This window comes from Schistocerca nitens, chromosome 2 (genome assembly GCF_023898315.1).
Source record: "Schistocerca nitens isolate TAMUIC-IGC-003100 chromosome 2, iqSchNite1.1, whole genome shotgun sequence".
Lineage (NCBI taxonomy): Eukaryota > Metazoa > Arthropoda > Insecta > Orthoptera > Acrididae > Schistocerca > Schistocerca nitens.
The window spans coordinates 258,997,565-259,014,407 of record NC_064615.1 but is presented as its reverse complement, the minus strand read 5'-3'; the positions used below and the strand labels follow the sequence as shown (position 1 = coordinate 259,014,407).

At 44.2% G+C, this 16,843-nt stretch overlaps 1 protein-coding gene across 2 annotated transcripts in view; it reads left to right on the top strand.

Moving 5' to 3' along the window:
- Window positions 1-7,995, top strand: part of LOC126235986 (uncharacterized) — a 95,474-nt gene extending 87,479 nt beyond the window's left edge. The window contains exons 1-2 of one of the 2 annotated variants that reach the window (XM_049944971.1): window positions 5,964-6,056; window positions 7,503-7,995. In XM_049944971.1, coding sequence (XP_049800928.1) covers window positions 6,008-6,056; window positions 7,503-7,954 — 501 coding nt within the window. In that variant the 5' untranslated portion in view covers window positions 5,964-6,007 and the 3' untranslated portion in view covers window positions 7,955-7,995. Of the gene's footprint in view, window positions 1-5,963; window positions 6,057-7,502 lie in introns of those variants that run through there. The other variant, XM_049944975.1, reaches the window with a different exon arrangement.
- Window positions 7,996-16,843: the final 8,848 nt, after the last annotated feature.

Here is a 16,843-nt window from a genome sequence, read left to right as displayed (position 1 = left end):
GCGTCTGAATTGTTACTTTGTGCCTTTAAGGTCTCTCAACAAGGGAAGTGTCCAGGCGTCTCGGAGTGCACCGAAGCGATGTTGTTCGGACATGGAGGATATACAGAGACACAGGAACTGTCGATGACATGCCTCGCTCAGGCTGCCCAAGGACTACTACTGCAATCGATGACCGCTACTTACAGATTATGGCTTGGAGGAACCCTGACAGCAACGCCACCATGTTGAATAATGCTTCTTGTGCAGCCACAAGACGTCGTGTTAAGACTAAAACTGTGCGTAATAGGTTGCATGATGCCCAACTTCACACCTGACATCCATGGCGAGGTCCATCTTTGTAACCACGACACTATGCAGCGCGGTATAGATGGGCCCAACAACATGCCGAATCGACAGCTCAGGATTGGCATCACGTTCTCTTCACCGATGAGTGTCGCATATGTCTTCAATCAGACAATCGCCGGAGACGTGTTTGGTGGTAACCTGGTCAGGCTAAACGCCTTAGACACACTGTCCAGCGAGTGCAGCATGGGGAGGTTCCCTGATGTTTTGAGGTGTCATTACGTGGGGCCGATGTACGCCGCTGGTGGTCATGAAAGGCGCCGTAACGGCTAAAGGATACGTGAATACCATCCTCCGACCGATAGTGCAACCGTATCAGCAGCATATTGGCGAGGCATTCGTCTTCATGGATGACAATTCGCGCCCCCATCTTGCATATCTTGTGAATGACTTCCTTCAGGATAACGACTTCGCTCGATTAGAGTGGCCTGCATGTTCTCCAGGCATGAACCCTATCGAACATGCCTGGGATAGATTGAAAAGGGCTGTTTATAGACGATGTGACCCATCAAGCACTCTGAGGGATCTACGCCGCATCGCCGTTGAGGAGTGGGACAATCTGGGTCAACAATGCCTTGATGAACTTGTGGATAGTATGCCACGACGAATACATGCATGCATAAATGCAAGAGGACAGCAATCTGGACCACCACCTTTGAAAGTCGCGCTGTATGGTGGTACAACACGCAATGTGTGTTTTTCATGAGCAATAAAATGAGCGGAAATGATGTTTATGTCGATCTCTGTGTCAATTTTCTGTACAGGTTCCGGAACTCACAGAAACGAGGTGATGCAAAACGTTTTTTGATGTGTGTATACATAGGGCGACGACGTGCGGATACCGTCAGTCGTACCTATACACCAGCGAGGATGTACCGTCTGAAGAAGTCGGACAGTTGCTCCGTGGAAATATTGTGGAATTAGCACAACGTCATGGGGGGTCAAACCCGTGAAGACTATTTACTGCTATACAAAAGTTTTTTTTTATAAGTGTGGTAAATTTCCATGAGAGATTCAAACTTTGTTGCACCTTCATGTTTGGTAGTCCGCAGCTCGTGGTCGTGCGGTAGCGTTCTCGCTTCCCACGCCCTGGTTCCCGGGTTCGATTCCCGGTGGGGTCAGTGATTTTCTCTGCCTCGTGATGACTGCGTGTTGCGTGCTGTCCTTAGGTTAGTTAGGTTTAAGTAGTTCTAAGTTCTAGGGGACTGATGACCATAGATGTTAAGTCCCATAGTGCTCAGAGCCATTTTTTATTACATCCAGTAAACAATTGAGAATGTAGGTTTCAAGTGGTACTCTGAGATGAAAAGGGTGGCACAGGGGAGAAATTCGTGGCGGGCCGAATCAAACCAATCAGAAGACTGACTCGAAAATTGTTAACTGGTCCCAGCTGTGGTCTCTGCACGTTCGTTATCTATTAAAGGGATAGATACAACACGTGTTCAAGGATTATTTACTAGAGAAATCCGTCATGTACTTACGTCTCTAATTTAAGAGTCGTAAAACATTGTATATTGCATTAAAGGGACACACAGACTTCTTTGAAAGTAGTATTGTGTCGAAGATTTGTCGAGGAGTCGGATATTACAGGGTTATATGACGTAATATGTTTTCCTGACTGAAATAAGTGTTTGTTTTTCTGTGGTTGGAGCCGGATATTCAAAAGTTTTGTCTCATGTTCCGAATTTTTTTATGAGGGGGGGGGGGGAGGAGAAAAGAATGGTGGCATTGCAAAAGCTTATGACAAATCTACTGACGAAAGTTAAGTGTGTTGTCGGGGATAACCGGGACTTGGAGATGCATGCCAATCAAATTTATCGCGAACGAACTGCAGAACAAGGGACTGCATTCATCCAGAATTTCAAGAAGCTTAACTTTTAACTGAGCAACCTTGTACATTACCAGCTCTTCAAAGGGGTGGAAAAAAACAGTGAATGACTTCGACCTATTGCTGAAACTATTATCAAACTCGGGCGACAAAATTACCAATTTTGTAGACACAAAGATGAAGGACTTACATACCTCACTAGCGACTCACATAGACTTCGCGCAGGCAACACTGTTATCTACGGAATGGTGACTTGTGTGGTAAAGTGTCAATTTTGCTTATGGGCCACTAACTAGACTTACGAGTGAAATTAAAACGTTAGGTAACTGAGTATCAACTCTTTCTTATAACTTATATACACAGCACAAATAAGAAAAGTTCACAAGAAGCATGATTGCTACCCATTCCATATATAATAGGTGTTTGGAATAACGTCTGGTGAAAACTGATGGGAGCTGAAGATTGGAGAGAAGCCAGAGAAACAGCGTACTGCCGAAGAGAAATTGGATGGCACATCGACTCTTAGGGATTTACCTTTAAGCAGTAACCCCATTCGACATATTCTTCTACACCAGCTGAAGAATAGGCTCAAACGTGCAAGTCCACGGGCAGGTGGCGATTAGGAATAGGTGGATGTGCCGTTGTGCTTTCCAAAGTTCGGGCTGCTGCCACGTCGAGTCGAAAGCAAGCCAAAAACGGTGTTACAGACACCATGATGTTACAGCTACAAGCTGGGTAATTCTATTTCACACAGATTTAAGTTGTCTTCTATCTGGAAATATAGTGCAGTTGTGAAAAATATTATTTGATTTCTTTAATTCACATTCGAAATCAAAAAGTGTCCTAATGACAGAGTGTATACGTGGACAAGGAAAAAAAGTTCCCAGATTTCCTGATCAAAAAGAAACTTTTTTACAGGTGAAAAGAGACTAGTTCCGAGTGAAAATACACTTTTCCCATGTTAAATGACCGTATACTTTCCCTCGGAGCTGCAAACCTCTCAATCCTTTCAATTATAATGGTTCCAGACACCGGCAAAGAACTTCCCGGCACTTTAGGAAACGAAATCCAGAAAAAAGGAAGTGTGTTTTGGAGTTGATTCGCAGCAACATGTACAGTGAATATTCACGTATTACGTAAGTATAAATACGAATCCTACCAAACACAGCACGTTAGTTTTTGAAGTACTGAGATCGAGATTGCGATGCGCTGTTGTCAGCCAGCCGTAGCTCACGTCACGAGATCTCCCCAGGCAATGACAGCAGATTTTCAGAGCATAGGACTGGTGATGTAGTCAGTCAACGGCAAGATCACTATTAAGTAGCGCGAACACACAAACAGGAAACGTAATGGTTTAAATTAATGTACATATAGTACAGTTACAAGAAGAACTAAGCTTCCACATATTATATTGGTCTTCCTTCCGTGTGTTAACCTCTAAGATACATCATACACAAATGAGCCAGTAAAATTTTAAGTAATGTCTGGTCTTCTGCGTCCGAAGTTCTTCTGAGTGACTGATCCACAAAGTTTTAAGTTTTTAATGTGACAAAAACACTCTGATTTAAAAAATTTATAAGACATCCTCAGGTGTTACACAGCTCATCGTGCGTAAAAGAAAATTTACTTTGAATGTAACGCTTCTCAAACTACCATTCGCAATAATTTTCCGCTAACTGTGAGGCTTTAAACAGTTGTGACGCCACGCTCATCGGAAGCAGTTTGTTGTCACGATGTACTGCATAGTCCTCGTGCTAAAGTATTTGACATTTTGCAGTCAGCAGACACTTGCGTGCGCACTGTGTTTTGTTGTAAATGGCGCAAGGTCTTTGTAAGTAAAGTTTTATTTTGTGTTATTCTCTCGTTTATATTTGTCTGCAGAATTATTCTGCAGTAGGGGGATAAAGTAAAATTCGTTGTAAGAGGATCAGTTCTTAACAGTCGAAATTGCAAAAATTTAACCAATAAAATACAAAACTCCCGCAATTCTGACACATTCCCTGGTTTTTCCCGGCTGTCCCGATGCACACGCTGAAATGAGTACCTCGGGATGTGCAGTTATATAGCTTTGCGAGACTTGATGGGTAGATTGGCATGAGAGTGTACTCCAGTTTTCCGTTGACTAGGCAAAGACTGTAGAGAGTTTTGGGAAATACTTTAGTGTGGCGTAACCCGAGCACTACTGGAAAAGCTGCTTCATTCATGACAGTGCTGTGCAGTAACAATTGACGTTATCAGTATGGTTCCTGGCTGGTGTACTGCCTTTTTCGCAATCTCCTAGGAATATGCAAGTCAATAAATGTGGACACCAGTTTCAACACCGTCTGGCAGCGTACAGATTATCTAGCCCAGTGATCGTGAAAGTCTTTTGTTCAAAAGTCACTACTGACCCTGTGGGGTGGCATCTAGGGCCGTGTATGAACCGATCTTGTCACTAACTGGTAACCTATATGAATTAGTATGTTATGAGCCCCCAATAGACTAGCTATAGAAAGGACACGGTAACCCAGACACATCTGGAAAGCCTGCATCATTCATGCCAGTGCTGTGCAGCACACAGTACATCGTCAGATATCGGTAGTTTTCGGAACAATTCGTGTCGGCTATTCTCTATTTCACAGTGCTGCCACCATCAGCGACCCAAAAGTTGCTACACTGCAATTTCCTGACGAAGTGTTGTGTTGATTGTGTGAGCGGATGATAAATTGATTATTAGCACAGACAGTTCACTGATACGTTAGCAGAACATAACAAACTTTGCATCCCCTAGATAGAGCGCGCTACTCGTGTAGTGACCCGTCATGCAGACAGGACCCTTCCAGCCGAATACCTCGTTGGCTGGTAGCAGGCAAGAGGGCGTGGCAGCTGTGAATATCTGGGAGTCTTTCTTACAACCAAGGGAAAGGTCAAGGAAACCTCAGGGAGAACTGAAGGAGTGGGACTATTTAAACGTAATTCCGGGGCAATGAGCCCAGACAAAACATCCAAAGCCTCGTATCCACGAAAGTCTTTTTATTTATCCGTATACCAAGTGAAGTCGATGACTTATTTGACGTATGCGGTGAATCTATATTGACCTGAGTGAAAGAAACTAGTTTACCGTGAGCAGATTTCGTTATGGTTGGAGGAAGACTACGGGTTGCATCTGGATCTTGTTTAACTGGCGACAACAGTTTAAATTTCTTTCGTACATGATCCGTCGTGAACGTGATTAATTTTTACTGTTGGACGTCAAAAGGAGGGAAAGAGTCCTTCCCATATTCTGAACAGTACAACCATTTCTCGTATAGATTAACATAGCCATCTGAGAACCATAGCTGTCAATTATAGCAATGAAGTACCTGGAAAAGGAGGATCTAACAACGCATCATTTGTTGCCTGTTTGAGAAATACTTAACAAGTAGGTATGTGTAAATGCCTGCCGGAATAGGGCTGTGTACAGAAACCGATGTAAACTATCAGTTTTCAATTGCGCAACTACTGTATCAAGAGAGAAATGCTGTACAGTGGTACAACGTGGTTGACTTCAGTTATCAGCACGTGACTACCTGTCGCAGATAGAAATCAGATTACCCAAGCTCTCGAAGCCTCTTGTTACTTTATCTAAAGAGGGCCTATCCAGCTACTCTCGAACATAACGAGATTTTTCAAGCGTTGCTGCATTAAAAGCTTAATTTTAGAGATGCGTCATTGAATGACGCAACGTAGTTCCACTGAAAAGCCAGCCGACAGACGTCGTATCTGGTGGGCTGCGTGTATATAAGATGGGGGCAGCGATCTAAGAGCCATCAGATTTCTTCCTTCCTTGAGGAGTGCAGACGGACAAGGACAATCACCATGCTGAGAGAAGCCGCAGCCCTTTTGCTGATTGCAGCTGTTGCCAGTGGTAAGTGGTCCGCTGTCTCAATGTTCTGTGAAGTGTTGTGACTATCTAGGAGCAAGTTATAAGCATATTGTTGTAACATATAAAGAAAAATCAACAAACTGTCATGAAAATACATAGCAGCGAAACTTGAATTGGCTTGGAACGATAGTTCATAGCATTTTTAATACTGCAGAAAGTTTCAGATTACACATCCGGACACAGCCCTAGGTTCCAGAGCTACATGTAGCAGACAGCGTGAATTTCGTAAATTCTTGTTTAGTATAAATTCCTCTTTTTTCATATGGACTTATTTCACTTATTAACAACTAACGACAGTTTATGGAAGTATAAAATCACAGTAAAGCAAAAGCAATTGAAACTTAAAACATAAATAACGGAGGAAAAGGCTATTTTCTTCTTTTAATTTATGTATTAGTTATTGCAATAAACGTGAGCAAAAACACACGACAGAACTATATCTTTGTTTAAAATCCTCACCATTTTATTATTTTTCAAATTTCAAAAAATTATGCTAATACTCTGTCACAATATCCTATAGATAAAGAAAATTGTTTGATTTTTGATTTCGGATAGGATTTGCAGACAGAGACATCCGTCATGGACACACCTCATTTTCGACATAGCATGGGGAGGCGTAATGAAGACTGATTTTTTTAAAAAAAGTAATCAGAAAATGTTATCCAGTAATCAATAAGTAATGTGCAACAAGATATACATTGATTGCTTCATTTGTTTTTCCAAAACGAAATCGTAAAAGTCCCTTATTTTATAGGCTGTCTAGGAGAATGTACCTTTAAGGGATATTGCAGTTTTATGCTATTATGTTCTTAGAAATGAGTAAAATCACATACTAATAAACGTGTAAGTATTTGATATTAGAAAAATGGAAAACAATTCGAAAAACTGTAACTACATAACGTATATAGGGAAAAACTTACGCTATAGCAAAACTCTCCACGGATACAAAGACAAAAAAAGGAAGCTGGGAACAGTACACATTAATATATGGGTTCTTTACAAGTGGAGTAGTTAGAGACAATTGCAAAAAGCTTATATCATAGCATACCAAGAAAGCGACAGATTGTGAAGAGAGACACTATTTGTCTTGCGTTCCTAAGCGGACTTTCCTATAGAAAACTATATCCATCTTATAAGCAACTCCTGAGGGAACATTACAGGGTGAGAAGTTTCACAGCAAAATTTATTTCTGATAATTGTTTTTGTCTCTGTTCTTCAGTCGAATCATAAAACATCGCCTAAAACAACTTTAGATCCTTTTGCTTCCTCTTGAAGTTTTATCATTTAGCAAGTAGACACACGTGTGATTATAAATACTGTAGCCAACAGATAATTTTGGTGTTGTTTCTGTCTGTTTTCGTACGCCAGATTCTAGTAACGCTAGATAACAACTGACTGTCACTTAATGCGGACGTGATGTATTTTCAGCTTCGTACCCGAAGAGGACGGTGCTGTTCCAAGACCCGGCGGACTACGCGGGCGAGATGAAGTGCTGCATGGGCGTCTTCAACACCCCACACAACTACACGGGCGCGTACCAGGTGAACGCACTCTACCTCAGCAGCCACGTGCGCAACTACGCCACTCTGGAGATAGGCCCGGAGCAGCAGAACATCAGGATCACCATGAGCGAGACTCCCTATGGCGTGTCCGACTGGAAAGTCGTGGCCACAGCCACCTACTCGGAAGTAGCCGAACCTCTCCAGCTCCTCAGGGTGCCTATCAGCTACAAGACCGATCCGTCCAAATATTACCTGTTCGAAATCTCGTACGGTGGCAGCTACACATACCCTACATATTCATCTATCGATATATCTGCTGGTCCTTACAAGACAAGCTACAACGCCTTTATACTGGGTATCGACTACGAGAAAGCATAAATGTACTGAATACTGAGTTACAATAAATCAACCTGTTTATATTTGTTTGTTTGATTTGGAGACATTTGCTGAAATTCATTCCCTCTTCCTTCCCATTTTATTATTTTATTATTTTGTATTCGACTACAGTGTGTATCAGCACAGATTTTCTCTCTCTCTCTCTCTCTCTCTCTCTCTCTCTCTCGTGAGTGAAAACAATATGGCAGCTAGCTACCGCGAATTTAAAAACCACATGGTGGCGTTACGGGCATGTGACTCGGTAATTAAAGTATACATGGTGTATCACAGTTCATGTTACAAACTTCCAGAGGTTGTAGACGGGACTTAATAGATCAAGTTTTAAATGAGTACCCATGTCTGAAAACGGTTTTACCCATGTCTGAAAACGGTTTGTTTCTAAGTTACAACGAAAACAAAACGTTCACATTTCACTCCTATTTACTGAGATAGTTACAACAGCTGTTCGATATGACGACCACTAAGTTCACTGCACATAGTACATGTGCACACAAAGTTCGCATAAGCCCTGTCCAATGCGCATGGTGCATTGTTAATCACTTCTGCCGCAACCATGACCTGTGCAATCAGATCTTTCCTCCTACTGCACAGTAGTCTCGTAAACAAAACTCTTCATCTGGCCCCACAACAAGTAGGCCAAAGGAGTTAAATCTGAGGATCTTGTTGGCTAAGCATGAGGCCCACCTCGACCGTTCCACCTGTCCCTGTATACTACGTTCAGATAGTTTCTGAGGCGAACTGCAAAATATATTGCCTCGCCATCGTGTTGCAAGCACAATTTGTGCCGTATATCCAACAGCACTTCTTCCAAAACCTCCAACAGCACTTGTTACAGGAATATCAACTACCAGGCATCTGTTAGGTGAGGAGGAAGGATGTACGGTCCAGTCACTCGATCATCGAAGATATCTGTCCAAATACTGATGCCAAAAGTGTGATGAAATCACCGTGAACACGTGAGTAAGGGGTTTCTTGATCCCAAATGTGGTTATTCCGAGCGTTCAAACAACTCCACTGTTGAAATGTGCTTCGTCGATGAACAACATTCGGCTTGGGAACTGGGGAAAATTCACACACCGGTGTAAAAACCGAATACAGAAACTGACACGTTTCACAAAATCAGCCAGTAAAATGGCGTGCGAGTAGTGTATTGGACGTCCACCGCTCATCACAGAACGTGCAAGTCGGAGGCTTACCCGCTCTTTAAACACGCCAAACAGCGCACGTTGTTGAGGAATGCACACCACACTACTTACATTAGATTAGATTATATGTAGTTTTCGTTCCAACTGATTCCCAGTGAGAAGATCCTGTGGGATGTGGTGCATTTCAGAAAACAAGAATACACTACTAATGTTCACAAAATAAGAACAGATATACTAATGTAGCTTCTAAGATCCCAAATGAAATCCCTCATGGATGTGGAATCGTTAAAAAAAGAAAAAACCTTAAGTATATTTACATTCAAAGGGATTATAACTTGTACCAAATATTAAATTCTTAATACCCTTAGGTGCATATGATAATTCTTAGGCTGTTATAGCCAAGCTTCATGAATTGAAAAAATTAAATACAAAAAATTACACTTATTGACAATGATCAAATTTCTGCACAAAATTTGTGCAGAAGTCAGATTGTAGACATAATCACTTTATGTTGTGGTCTTCAGTCCAGAGACTGGTGTGATGCAGTTCTCCATGCTACTCTATCCTGTGCAAGCTTCTTCATCTCCCAGTACCTACTGCAACCTACATCCTTCTGAATCTGTTTAGTGTATTCATCAATTGGTCTCCCTCTGCGATTTTTACCCTCCACGCTGCCCTCCAATACTAAATTGGTGATCCCTTGATGTCTCAGAATATGCCCTACTAACCGATCCCTTCTTCTAGTCAAGTTGTGCCACAAATTTCTCTTCTCCCCAATCCTATTCAACACCCCCTCATTAGTTATGTGATCTACCCATCTAATCGTCAGCATTCTTCTGTAGCACCACGTTTCGAAAGCTTCTATTCTCTTCTTGTCTAAACTATTTATCGTCCACATTTCACTTCCATACATGGCTACACTCCATACAAACACTTTCAGAAACTACTTCCCGACACTTAAATCTATACTCGATGTTAACAAATTTGTCTTCTTCAGTAACTCTTTCCTTACCATTGACAGTCTACGTTTTATATCCTCTCTACTTCGACCATCATCAGTTATTTTGCTCCCCAAATAGCAAAACTCGTTTACTACTTAAGTGTCTCATTTCCTAATCTAATTCCCGCACCATCACCCGATTTAATTCGACTACATTCCATTAACCTCGTTTTGTTTTTGTTGATGTTCATCTTATATCTTCCGTTCAAGACGCTGTCCATTCCATCTTTGTGAGGCATCCCCCCCCCCCCCCTAAAGAGGTACCCATGTTCACCCAACGACTTAGACTACCACGGCGGTGGACGTTGTGTCATCAGCGTTGGACTGTGGGTAAATGGAATCGTGTTCCTTAATATGATTAATGACATTTCTGGTTACACAATGCCGATGGTCGTGTCTGGATATATCATCATACAGGCGAACTGCTGCTCGAAACATGCACTACACCTCGGACGCAAGCCGGTGGCAGTATGATATTACTTGGGCTCGCATGGAGGGCACTATGGCAGCTCAGGAGTACATGTATATTATTGTTGACCACTTGGGTCGTTTTATGCCTGACGTGCTCTCTGAGGGCAATGACGCCTTCCAACAGGATAACTGTCAATGTCAACAGGACATAATCGTGCTACAATAGTTTTAACAGCATTATTGTGAACTCATGCTCATGGCCTGGCCATAACATTCGTCTTGTTAGCCCGATGGAACAAACTGGGACGCTATTGGGTGCTAGTTCTTTGTCCACGTACTATCGACCTGTGATGTACAGCAGTGGCGTGACCTATGACTGTAGTCTGGTTAATAATATTTGACAGTTGACGTCTGTCACTTGCCACTACAGTCTTGTCACAACGGCTGTAAGCTACCGCGCTGTTACAGGTGACACACAAAAACTGTAGGTCACTTCAAAAATGGTGTGAACGTATGACACGGAGAGTGTTGGAAGTGGCCTCTGGTAGGTACGTCAGAAATGCAAGATTCTCTCTGGCAGCTGATTTTGAGTGATCAGTGAATGAACTGCGGCAGACGACGCGTTTTGTAGCCGTGAATTTAAATTCATGTCTTAAGTTACCACAACCTCGTGGTGTACAATGTGTCCGAAAAAATGGCGATCAGCAATCTATGGTGAAACTAAAATCACTGTATCGTTGTTCATGCCGAGTAAAGCTAATCTTGGTGAGCAAACCCAAGACAGAAAAAATTTTGCTTCACTGGTAAAAGCAAACAGTAATTGCGTGCTAAAATGTGTTACTTCAAAGTATCCTCATACTGGTTGCACGAGCTGTCTCTTTGCCAACCGATGAGCTGTCCTCATTGCTACTTGATTGCAGATTATAGACGACAATGGCACATTCCAAACGAAAAAAGAATGATAGGAAGAAAAGTAAGACCAAGTAAAGAAGTCTGTCGACATTGAAAAATGACGCTGAAAAGAATTAGAAATAGAAATTGCATTTAAGACAATTAACTCAATAAAAAAAATCATCGAACTCTTTTGGTAAGACTTAGAAACTTTAAAAAAAATTCGTTGCAATTTATGAGATTTTTTATTTTATTTTATATCATTTTTTAATTTTTTATTAAGGACCGAGAACTTTTTGATTACTATCAAAGACCCTAACCTTTTTTTATTTCCAATGGACAAGAAATGGAAACTACAAAACAAAATCTACTTGCCATCACCACTTGCCTCCTAACGAAAAAAAAAATGCATCTCTTCAGGCTTTGGCGCCTATCTAGGACTATCCCAAAACAACTGACCTATTACTACAAGGGTTGGGAAAGGAAGAAAGTAGGGGGGAAGAACATAGAGAGTAGCGATGAAAATGAAAGTAGTTGGGAATGGGCTTTCTTTAATTTTGTGTTTTGCGCTTTTGTATATATACGAGGGCAGTTCAATAAGTAATGCAACACATATTTTTCTCGGCCAATTTTGGTTGAAAAAACCGGAAATTTCTTCTGGAATATTTTCAAACATTCTCGCTTCGTCTCGTATAGTTTAATTGACTTCCGACAGGTGGCAGCGCTGTACGGAGCTGTTAAAATGGCGTCTGTAACGGATGTGCGTTGCAAACAATGGGCAGTGATCGAGTTTCTTTTGGCGGAAAACCAGGGCATCTCAGATATTCGTAGGCGCTTGCAGAATGTCTACGGTGATCTAGCAGTGGACAAAAGCACAGTGAGTCGTTGGGCAAAGCGTGTGTCATCATCGCTGCAAGGTCAAGCAAGACTGTCTGATCTCCCGCGTGCGGGCCGGCCGTGCACAGCTGTGACTCCTGCAATGGCGGAGCGTGCGAACACACTCGTTCGAGATGATCGACGGATCACCATCAAACAACTCAGTGCTCAACTTGACATCTCTGTTGGTAGTGCTGTCACAATTGTTCACCAGTTGGGATATTCAAAGGTTTGTTCCCGCTGGGTCCCTCGTTGTCTAACCGAACACCATAAAGAGCAAATGAGAACCATCTGTGCGGAATTGCTTGCTCGTCGTGTGGCTGAGGGTGACAATTTCTTGTCAAAGATTGTTACAGGCGATGAAACATGGGTTCATCACTTCGAACCTGAAACAAAACGGCAATCAATGGAGTGGCGCCACACCCACTCCCCTACCAAGAAAAAGTTTAAAGCCTTACCCTCAGCCGGTAAAGTCATGGTTACAGTCTTCTGGGACGCTGAAGGGGTTATTCTGTTCGATGTCCTTCCCCATGGTCAAACGATCAACTCTGAAGTGTATTGTGCTACTCTTCAGAAATTGAAGAAACGACTTCAGCGTGTTCGTAGGCACAAAAATCAGAACGAACTTCTCCTTCTTCATGACAACGCAAGACCTCACACAAGTCTTCGCACCCGAGAGGAGCTCACAAAACTTCAGTGGACTGTTGTTCCTCATGCACCCTACAGCCCCGATCTCGCACCGTCGGATTTCCACATGTTTGGCCCAATGAAGGACGCAATCCGCGGGAGGCACTACGCGGATGATGAAGAAGTTATTGATGCAGTACGACGTTGGCTCCGACATCGACCAGTGGAATGGTACCGTGCAGGCATACAGGCCCTCGTTTCAAGGTGGCGTAAGGCCGTAGCATTGAATGGAGATTACGTTGAAAAATAGTGTTGTGTAGGTAAAAGATTGGGGAATAACCTGGTGTATTTCAATGCTGAATAAAACAACCCCTGTTTCAGAAAAAAATGTGTTGCATTACTTATTGAACTGCCCTCGTATTTAAGTTTCTTTTATTTATTTATTTACTTTTTTAAAATTTTTTCAGTTTCTTAAATTTTGTTTTAATTAAATTAGTCTATATGCCACAATTCCGGGATTCGCTAGCGCCTTCTGAGTGGCAGAACATCTAAACGTGTCTTCTCGAAAATTTAATGGAGATTCCGATTGTAGTGTTTTCAGAACATAATGTCGGCAAAAAGGTATCATCATCTCATGGCTTGGACGTTCTAGCTGGAAGGCGGGTCAAGAAAGGCGCTCCGTAGAAAACTGGTAAACAACTATTTGTATCTGGGTTTGCGAACAAGTGCACAGTGTCGATCGTTAAGGTACGTCCAATAACCTAGTTCTGATTTCTCGTCGGGGCCAATTCACAGCGTTAGGTTTTGTTGCGGGATAATGAATCACATCCGGCAATAAAAGCGTAAGGAAAGTGATCTGAGCAGGTGTCTGTCGGGTAAGGAAAGCCGAGATACGCTGCACGGGCCTCCAGACGTCAGACGATGGACCACATGAGAATCGGTAAGCGTCCGTGTCCTCTACACCATAGTGAATGCAGAGGGGTGTGTCAGCAAGGCGGATGCAGTCCAAACGAAACTGGTTGACCTGTTTGCCATTGACTGGACGCTGGTGTCGAGATAACCAGCATGCATCGCTTTCCACACAGGACGCCATATGATCTGGGGAAACTTGGGTTCGATGGGGTTTGGGGTTCAACACATTTGAAATGTGTCATGTACAGTCTTTGTCTAGAGTATACGTGAAACGGGTAAGGAGAGCAGGATGTAACTTATTCAAGAAAGAAGTGCCGAAAGTGATAAAAGGGGGGTGGAATGTCTAATAACGTGAGTGGGGCTGACTTGCAGACTGGTGCGTATTCATGCAAAAGCAGTCCGGTCAGCTCGCCAGGTAGCGACGCCAGACTTTCAGTTGGAAGCTAACAAAAAGCGCCGTAACTGTATCGGGCACATGGAATAAGCCCACTAGTCCATGCTCCCGCGAGAGGGCAAGGGAGGAATATTGAAATTTAAATAACATAACGGTACAGATAAAAGGATCCCATCGCCAGCAACATACGGCGTGCGAGGGTAATCGGGACCGGGAACACTTGTGCCACATGGGGGATGCGTGAGGCATGGTAAATATTGACGTATTGTGCTGTACAATGTCGAGGGATCTAAGCCAGTCGTCCACAAGGCCAGCCCCGATCGTTTGGAGGAGACGTCGATTGTTGGTTGCTGCTGAACGACGGAGGTCATTTATAAAGTCCATGTCGAAACAGCGGACGCTGGTCGCCACACTTAGAGGAGCGACATATCGCTCAGGAAGACCCTCACCAATGAACAGAACCTTCAATTTGGAAATGTTAAGAGAACTGGCCGATGCCTCCCCAAATGTCGCCACCCAAGTCAGAGCCAAGTGAACATTATTGTGGAGGTAGAGAACGAGATCGTCAGCATAGGCTGTACAACAGAAGCGGTGCCCGTGCAATGTCAGGCCCACCAGGCGTTGGCGAAGCCCCTGGAGTAGAGGCTCTATGCCAAAGCATTCAGTATCGTGGAAAGTGGGCAATCCTGTCGGACAGAGCGCTCTATCGCTAGAGGCGCGGTGAGACGACCAGTACAGAGTATTCTTGAAGTCGCGCCGTTCAAGAGCAGCATTACCACTATTACTGTACGAGCCGGAAAATCCATGTGTTGGAGGACCGATTTCAGAAAGGTATGGTCGACGCTATCGGATGCCTGACTGAAATCAAGCGATACATGTCTCTGTAACGGCAAAGGGCCTTATGGATGTTGTTGTCACAGCCCAGCGAAGTCTGATCAAGGGAATTGACGTATCTTTCTGCCTTCTTGAGTCGTGGGGCCAACAAACGAGTAAACATTTTCAAGTCACTGTTGAGCAGAGTGATGAGCCGGTAATCACAGACCCGTGATCGCCCATGTGGCTTAGGTACAAGGATAATGACCCCTCAAGGAAGATGGCTGAGATCGTCGTTGTGCGTGACATTAGTACACGATTGACGACCAAGTAGGTGTCAAAAGATAACTAAAACACTTGTAAAATTCGATGCGGAGGGCGTCAGATCCAGGGGACTGGTTGGCAGATCCCACCTTAATAATATCTAGGACTTCATCACAGGTCACTCCCTCCTGAAGTTCTTGAGCCACATCCTCTGGCATGAGTGATCCGATCGCTGAAAGGTCAGCATGATGGACTGCCGTCCTGAGGGGCCCGGGATCGATTTCCGGCTGGGTCGGGGATTTTCTCCACTCAGGGACTGTGTGTTGTGTTGTCTTCATCATCATTTCATCCCATCCGGCGCGCAGGTCACCCAATGTGGCGTCGAATGTAATAAGACCTGCACCAAGGCGGCCGGACCTGCCCTGTAAGGGGCCTCGCAGACAATGACGCTAAACGCTCATTTCCATTTCATCCTCTGGCATGGTGTTTGAGCCGTATTAAAGTTAGCTTTGAAAAGCGCGCCGCAGCACGTAGCGTGAAACAGTCGCCCTCCGTTATCTGGCGGTGGCGCCTTTGACGCAATTGAAGGCTTCGGTGTCTCCCTCTAGCGGGAAAGGGAAAATGTGGGATGTTCGCGTGGGTTTAAGAAGTGGCTGCATGGTCTCTGGTGGACAACATTGCACACACGGACCTCAATACTCCTATCACTACACAGGATCTCATTGCTACACTCCGCACAAAACGCAACACCGCTCCTGGCCACGATCGTGTCACCTACCGTCACCTTCGTGAAGCTCCTGTCTCTTTTCTCTCCACCCTGGCCAGGCTCTACAATGTAGTCCTGTCCACCGGTTACTACCCCGACCTGTGGAAAACCTCCCGTATCCTCATGTTCCTTAAACCTGGCAAACCGCCGTCCGCTGTCTCCTCCTACCGTCCCATCAGCCTTACCTCGGTCTTCAGCAAGATCCTGGAATCTATCCTCACCCGACGCATCCACCAGCATCTCCACCAGCACCGCCTCCTTCCCGTTACCCAGTGTGGCTTTCGGCCGTCCTTCTCTTCCGACGATCTTCTCCTTCACCTCACTCATCTCCTTTCCGAACAGCTCAATTCCCGTCGCTCCGCAATCTTCCTCTCTCTTGACCTCGAACGCGCTTATGACCGCGTATGGCATTCCGGTCTCCTCTTCAAGCTCCACACCTTCGCCTTTCCCATTAACTACGTCCGTCTGATCGGTTCCTTTCTCTCCCGCCGTCCTTCCTATGTCACCATCCATAACACAGATTCCTACACCTTTTTCCCCTCCGCCGGTGTGCCCCGAGGCTCCGTCCTCTCCCCCCCTTCTGTACCTGTTGTACACGGCGGACATGCCGCCGCCGTCACCCCCCGTCCACCTTCTCCAGTTTGCCGATGACACCGCCTTCCTTGCCCTTGCCCCCACCCTGCAACGCTCCCAACACCTTCTCCAATCCCATCTTGACTGGTTCACCGCTTGGTGCAACCAGTGGTTGCTCAAGGTCAATCCTTCCAAAACC